The sequence below is a fragment of the Pan troglodytes genome, chromosome 4 (assembly GCF_028858775.2).
Source record: "Pan troglodytes isolate AG18354 chromosome 4, NHGRI_mPanTro3-v2.0_pri, whole genome shotgun sequence".
In the NCBI taxonomy this organism is placed as follows: Eukaryota; Metazoa; Chordata; class Mammalia; order Primates; family Hominidae; genus Pan; species Pan troglodytes.
In genome coordinates this window covers 103,164,645-103,172,781 of record NC_072402.2, presented here as the reverse complement: position 1 = coordinate 103,172,781, position 8,137 = coordinate 103,164,645, and the positions used below count along the sequence as shown (strand labels likewise).

The 8,137-nt window shown below is 34.0% G+C and overlaps 1 protein-coding gene across 1 annotated transcript; it reads left to right on the top strand.

Annotated features, from left to right (window-relative positions):
* The first annotated feature begins 1,531 nt into the window (after positions 1-1,531).
* On the top strand, positions 1,532-2,367 carry LOC735922 (translationally-controlled tumor protein). The gene has a single exon (XM_024356681.3). The coding sequence runs from the start codon at positions 1,640-1,642 to the stop codon at positions 2,156-2,158; it is 519 nt and encodes a 172-aa protein (XP_024212449.1). The 5' UTR covers positions 1,532-1,639; the 3' UTR covers positions 2,159-2,367.
* The last annotated feature ends 5,770 nt before the right edge of the window (positions 2,368-8,137 follow it).

Genomic DNA, 8,137 nt, shown 5'->3' with positions numbered 1-8,137 from the left:
ATTTATGAATATCACTCCTTATTCTGTATTTCTGGGTCTAAATGATAGTTGTTCTTCTTGATTTAAATATACATATGCTAATGTGTAAAGCATACATATAATTTCTCAGTGTAAATACAAAACTAATAATTACATATTTTGGATTTTTTTTTTTTTTTTTTGGTACAGGTTGAGTATCTCTCACCTGAAATACTTGGGACCAGGGACAAGAACTATTTCAGGTTTCAGAATTTTTGGATTTTTTAATTTTGGATTTAGATATATTTGCATATATACATAATATAATATCTTGGGGAGAGGACCAAGGTATAAATATGAATTCATTAATATTTTATATATAGCTTATATACACAGCCTGAAGGTAATTTTATACAATTTTTAAGTAATTTTGTGCATGAAACAAAGTTGTTTATGTGATGTCAGGTGTAGAATTTTCCACTTGTGCCATGATGTGATGCTCAAAATATTTTAGATTTTTAAGCATTTTGGATTACAGATTTTCAAATTAGGGATGTTTAACCTGTAATTAAATTGTTTTTAGTCTACAGTTGCTCCAAATAGTATTGTCCTCTTTCTACTTGTAATTTAACAAATACACTAGTCAGATATTGCAAAATGATCCAGGTGCTTTTCTTGAATTACCATTATGTTATTTTTAATTTATGTTAATTTTGTATATTCAAAAATTGTGTTATAATATGTGCTATTTGCAACAATTCTAAACAATGCAGATGTGAATGAAGAAAAATATTTTTAGCCAAACATAAAAATTGAACAATGCTATAAAGAATATGATTTTGCTCTTCATTCTTTAATATTTGTATAAACATGCAAACAATTCAGTTTATTTTCTTTCTTTTATATATTTTTAAATTGAGTTGCATGAGTTGAGTTTTATATATTTTAAAATTGAGTTGCATGATGCATATTACTCTCCTACTTTTTTTTCACTGCTTCCTCATGGATAACTTTTCAAGTCAGCAAACACAAATCTCACTTTTCTTTATTTAACATAGTTTAGAAATTATTATTTATTCAACCATTCCTCTATTTATGAACTTTCAGGATGTTTTAGTATTTTACTTTTGCAATTAACATTACGGTAAACTGATTCGTAAAGATGTTAAAGAAAAACTTAAATGACACTTGTTAAAACTTATTAAGGAAGATTTATTCAAGACTATTTTTATAGGTTTAAGGATCACTGCAATGGGGCTTGCAGTCAGGGAGAGAAATTGAGCTCAACCCTGAATATAGCGTGAGCAAGTGGGAATTTAGTGCCAAGCAACAGGATGGAGGTCATTGGATGGAAAAGTACTAAAAGGAAACATTAGGAGTAAGGGAGAATCTGTCTAACCCACCTACAGAATTATTTCCAAGGAGAAGCCAGGGTGATCAGACATCACCTTCAGGATGATGGAGGCCTGGGAACCTGATCAAATGTTGAGGATAATCAGATATTGAGTGTGGAAGGCTCTTGCTAACTTGACTTAGCAAGATTCTGTGTTAAAACTAACTTTTATGGCTTTTCCGCCCGCTCCCCCCTCCCCCCGAGCGCCGCTCCGGCTGCACCGCGCTCGCTCAGAGTTTCAGGCTCGTGCTAAGCTAGCGCCGTCGTCGTCTCCCTTCAGTCGCCATCATGATTATCTACCGGGACCTCATCAGCCACGATGAAATGTTCTCCGACATCTACAAGATCCGGGAGATCGCGGACGGGTTGTGCCTGGAGGTGGAGGGGAAGATGGTCAGTAGGACAGAAGGTAACATTGATGACTCGCTCATTGGTGGAAATGCCTCCGCTGAAGGCCCCGAGGGCGAAGGTACCGAAAGCACAGTAATCACTGGTGTCGATATTGTCATGAACCATCACCTGCAGGAAACAAGTTTCACAAAAGAAGCCTACAAGAAGTACATCAAAGATTACATGAAATCAATCAAAGGGAAACTTGAAGAACAGAGACCAGAAAGAGTAAAACCTTTTATGACAGGGGCTGCAGAACAAATCAAGCACATCCTTGCTAATTTCAAAAACTACCAGTTCTTTATTGGTGAAAACATGAATCCAGATGGCATGGTTGCTCTATTGGACTACCGTGAGGATGGTGTGACCCCATATATGATTTTCTTTAAGGATGGTTTAGAAATGGAAAAATGTTAACAAATTTGGCAATTATTTTGGATCTATCACCTGTCATCATAACTGGCTTCTGCTTGTCATCCACACAACACCAGGACTTAAGACAAATGGGACTGATGTCATCTTGAGCTCTTCATTTATTTTGACCGTGATTTATTTGGAGTGGAGGCATTGTTTTTAAGAAAAACATGTCATGTAGGTTGTCTAAAAATAAAATGCATTTAAACTCATTTGAGAGAATGCCTTTTAGTTTAATGCATATTTAAACTAAATTGATCCTGTAGCGTTCCTGGAGAAGCTAGAGCCTGATTGTAGGCTACTACTCATCAATTAACTTCTACAGTGGAGACTACTTCTGGGACTGGAATATAAAAAAGAATCAAAGGTTTTGATTTTGAGTTGCAATAGAGGGAAAGACCATGCTCATAGCAGTGCCAACATCTGAAGTGTGGAGCCTTACCCATTTCATCACCTACAACGGAAGTAGTTAACTGGAAGAGATTACCAAGAGAATAAAAAGAGACTCATTCAGTGGAAAAAAAAAAAAACCTAACTTTTATGAAGAAGTGTGCATATGGGCCTAGAAAATTCAGCATCCTGACTAAAGTTTGGCCAGGAAAATAATCTTTTTCAAAGAAAATTGTTTAATTAAAATATCACAAAAATGTATTATGTTCTTTTAAATTACACTTATGATATCGTCCTCAGGCAAACAGATTTTCAGAATTTAATAAACAAATAAAAGCAACTCTAACACTGAGTAGTTTTTTGAAATAAATTATAATTGCAAAGAACTAAAATAACTTCATCAAGAACACACACTACAATTTGAAAAGATTTTTCTCTTTTTCATGGCTCCTACAGAGAAAACAAAAGTGAAAGTGTGGGAAAGAGACAGGTTTTAGTCACAAATATTAGAAATATAAAATAGCATAAAACTTATATGATAGTTCCTCTTCTACTATAGAAATTTATCCTCCAGGATAAATAAATTTGCTTCATGCAGGACAGTTTTAAACATCACTAGTAAATGAAATTATACCCCCTTAGAATATAATTTTACAGTTGAATTGTTTGTCTTATTAGAGACTGTTACCTTATGTATCCGTCAACTGAGCTTATTTTGCATTACTTTTGGTATAAGATTTTAGTTTATATTGTAATAATTCTATAAAGAAACAATCTTTATTATGTAGGTAGTAGAGGTGGTAAATCATCTTGTTAGTGGATGAGAGAAATTTGTTCTTAATGAGATGAAATGAGTGTACATGTATTAAGATAAACTTCAAACCAGGGTTTTGTGTTCTTAGTTCTTCTTTCTATGAGGTCATATTGTTTACCATACACTTGACTGTGCAGTAAATGTTTCCTTAAATGTATTTTCTTTAATATGTGACATGCACATGTAGGTTAAATCACCTAACAGACTAAGAAATTTTCTAGTCACTTAGATGCAGAAATTGTGCAAATGAGAGAGGTAAATATGCTGTTTGAAACCAAAAGTTCATGGAAGCCTACACCTACTGAAAAATGTACACTAAGATTATGTAGGTGACCACCAACCATACTCATTTCAGGTTTTGGAGTATTCTTATTTCATCCTAATATTGACTCACTGAATTAGGCAGTTTAGAAAATGGATTGGGTAATATATATTCCAATTGTTTCTTCAAATCTCCAACCTACATTTGTGACAATGCTCTTTGCTCCAAGAAGCTATAGCATGCATTGGTTAGGTTTCTTTGCCTTCTGACTGTCAAATAAGTTTTGCAGGAAAATGGAGACTTGGAAGAAAGAGTTGTCTGGGTCCTTTTTGTACCTTTAGCTCTATTTCTCCCTGTATGCAGATTACTGCTCTAACTTTAAACCCCTCAGGCCTAGAATTGGTAAAGGCCTGCCATTTCTGGCTCCACAAAGTGTTGGTTTCTCTTAATCCTGCCTACAAGTGTAAATGGTTCATCCATTGAACCCTCTTGGATGCTCTTTTTGAATGCATCATCTATTTTCTCCATACCTCATCTGTCATAAAGTTTTTCATTTGTTACAGATACAGTGACTCTGTATGTGTATGTGAAAAGCTAATTGTATGCTATTCAATCAACAGAGAGTAGGGATTGTTAAAAGGTATGTTAAGTATTTCTACAATTGTTTAAATCATATTTATCACATTTCTTATACTATTGGGCTTTTATTTTGTATACTATTCTAAATGAATGATAGACTTGTGGACTGCAGGAAAGTAAAGAGATGCATTTCACAAGGCACTTATGTTAAAAAGTGGGTCTCTTGTACACATTCTATTTAAAACTGATGTGTCAAGTGTTCTTGTTGATATAAGAGAGTGATATAAGAGAGTGGATAAGGATGGTATGTAAGTGTGTGTCTAATTACCTATCTAGGACATCTCATTATCTGAAATCAGGAAAGCTAAAATCTGAAGCAAGCTGATAAAAAGGCAACTGAATCTGTGAGGAAGTGTTCTAAAATAGCATAGCTAAGCAGTCACATCCAACACTTAATAGGTTTATAGGTCTTCTTTTCGTAATAACTCCTACAAATCAAAAACAACAGATCAAAATGGAATGATGTGCACTAAAAGATGACTGATAAGCAACAATGACCCGAACAGTCTGCATAGGTGGTATCAATCCTCCCCAACACTTAAACATAACCACAAAATAAAAGGAAGAGACAGTTGAAGAATATACATCAGAAGATATACCCCCACAAACAAATACATTTCAATATATGTGTATATTCTCAAATGAATAACATCTAATATGGATTCTAAAAGAAAACTACAGCTGAAGATGATCATAGGAAATCAAGAGATGAAGTGAAAGAGTTTAGGAGTTAAACTGAACACTCTAAGTGACCCTGTATGTAAATAGAAATTCTACTGTAAATAAAGGAATATAAAATAGATACTGTTGAAAATGAAATTAGTGGAAAAGAAGATCAGCTTGAGGAACAGAATTCAGCAAATCAGGTATAAAGGAGCAAATATAAAAAGGTAATTCTCTTTTAGGATTTTATACATCTACTAATTTTTAATTTTTGGGTACATAGTAAGTATATATATTTATGGGGTATATGAGATACTTTGATACAGGCATGCAATAAGTAATAATCACATCATGTAAATGGGGTATCCATGCCCTCAAGCATTTATCCTTTGTGCTACAAACAATCCACTTTTACTCTTTTAGTTATATTAAAATGTGTAAATTATTATTGAATACCGTCAGTCCGTTGTGCTATCAAATACTGTCTTATTTATTCTTTCTAACTTCTTTTGGTACCCATTAACTATCTCCACTTCTCTCCCAGCCTCCACCACCCTCCCCAACCTCTGGTAACTGTCCTTCTACTCTCTAACTCCATGAGTTCAACTGTTTAAATTTTTAGATCCCACAAATAAGTGAAAACAGGTGAAATTTGTCTACTGTGACTGACAAATTTTACTTAACATAATGACCTCCAGTTCCATCCATGTTGTTGCAAATGCAGGATCTCATTCTTTTTTATTTCTGAGAAGTATTCCCTTGTATGTATGAACCCTGTTTTCTTTATTCATTCACGTGTTAATAGACACTTAGACTGCTTCCAAATCTTGGCTATTGTGAACAGTGCTGCAAGAAACATGGAAGCACAGATATCTCTTTAATATATTGTTTTCCCTTCTTTTGGGAATACATTCAGAAGTGGAATTGCTGGAATTTAGGGTAGCTCTAGTTTTAGTTTTTGAGGAACCTCCAGACTGTTCTCGATAGCAGTTGTACTAATTTACATTCCCACCAACAGTGTACAAGGGTTTCCTTTTCTACCTCTCCTCACCAGCATTTGTTCCTGCATGTCTTTTGGGTAAAAGCCATTTAAACTAGGGTGAGATGATATCTCATTGTAGTTCTGATTTGAATTTCTCTGGTGATGATCAAGGATATTGAGCACTATTTTATATGCCTTTTTTGCCATTTGTATGTCTTCTTTTGGGAAATGTCTTTTAAAATATTTTGCCTATTCATTAATTGGGTTATTAGATCATTTCCTATAGAGTTGTTTGAGCTCCTTATATATTCTGGTTATTAATCCCTTATCAGATGGTTAGTTTGCAAGTGTTTCCTCCCATTCTGTGGGTTGTCTCTTCACTTTTTTGATAGCTTCTTTCTCTGTGCAGAAGCTTTTTAATTTGATGTGATTCAATTTGTCCATTTTTGCTTGGTTGCCTGTGTTAGTGAGGTATTACTCAAGAAATTTTTCCCAGAACAATTTCCTGTAGAGTTTTCCCGAAGTTTTCTTCATTTCATAGTTTAATGTCTTAGATTTAAGTCTTTAAACCATTTTGATTTGATTTTTGTGTGTGGTGAGAGATTGGGGTCTAGTTTCATTCTGCATGTGAATATCTGGTTTGCTCAGCACCATTTATTTAGGAGACTATCCTTTACCCCAATGTGTGTTTTTTGTTCCAATTTGAAAAATGACTTCACTGTATTTCATTCCTGGGTTTTCTATTCTGTTCCATTGATCTATGTGTCTGTTTTTATGCCAGTTACCAGGCTGTTTGTGTTACTTTAGCTCTTTACTATAATTTGAAGTCTGTTCATGTGATTCTTCCAGTTTTGCTCTTTTTCCTGAGAATAAGTTTGTGTTATTCTAGGTCTTTTGTGGTTCCATAGAAATTTTAGGATTTATTTTTTCTGTTTCTGTGAAGGATGTCATTAATATTTTGATAGAGATTGCATTGTATCTATACATTGCATTGGGTAGTATGGACATTTTAACAATACTGATTCTTCCAACCCATGAACATGGATTTCTATTTTTTGTGTCCTCTTCAATATTTTTCATCAGTGTTTTGTGTTTTTTATTATAGAGATCCTTCACTTCTTTGATTACTAGATATTTAATTTCATTTATGGCCTCTGCTAATGGGATTACATTTTTATTTCTTTTTCAAATTGCTCACTGTTGGCATATAGAAATGCTATGGATTTTTGTATGTTAATTTTGTGTCATGTAATTTTACTGAATTTATCAATTCTACTAGTTTTTTGGTAAAGTCTTTAGGTTTTCCACAAAAAGGTAATTTTTAAGAATATAATCATAAACATAAAATATAAGAAAATAATCAGTGTTCTATGGGAAGAAAATAAAATATAGAAAGCAAATGTAAAATTCTCTGAGATGCAGTAGAAGAGATTTTCTAAACTACTTACAGATAGCAAAAATGAAAACATTTCCTGATAAAGACTTAAATCTATAGAATGTGAGAGCTTTTATGGCATTAATCTACATTTATAATTTAATCTAGTTCCATATATAGATAGAAATAAATTTTAGATAGATAGATGTTGCGGGAAGTCAGGGACCAGTTGGGGCCGTGGTAGTGGAACATAAATTGTGAAGATTTCATATTAACATGGACATTTATCATTTTCCAAATAATACTTTTATAATTTCTTATGCCTCTCTTTACTTCAATCTCTTAATCCTGTTACCTTTGTAAGCTGAGGATATACGTCATCTCAGGACCACTGTGATAATTGTGTTATCTGTACAAATTGATTGTAAAATGTGTGTTGGAACAATATGAAATCAGTGCACCTTGAAAAAGAACAGAATAACAGTGATTTTAGGGAACAAGGGAAGACAACCATAAGGTCTGACTGCCTGCGGGGTCAGGCAAAAAGAGCCGTATTTCTCTTCTTGCAGAGAGCCTATAAATGATGTGCAAGTAGGGAAGATATCGCTAAATTATTTTCCTAGCAAGGAATATTAATATTAATACCCTGGGAAAGGAATGCATTCCTGGGGGGAGGTCTATAAATGGCCACTGTGGGAATGTCTGTCTTGTGCAGTTGAGATAAGGACTGAGATATGCCCTTGTCTCCTGCAGTACCCTCAGGCTTACTAGGGTGGGAAAAAACTCTGCCCTGGTAAATTTGTGCTCAGACCAGTTCTCTGCTCTTGAACCCTGTTTTCTGTTGTTTAAGATGTTTA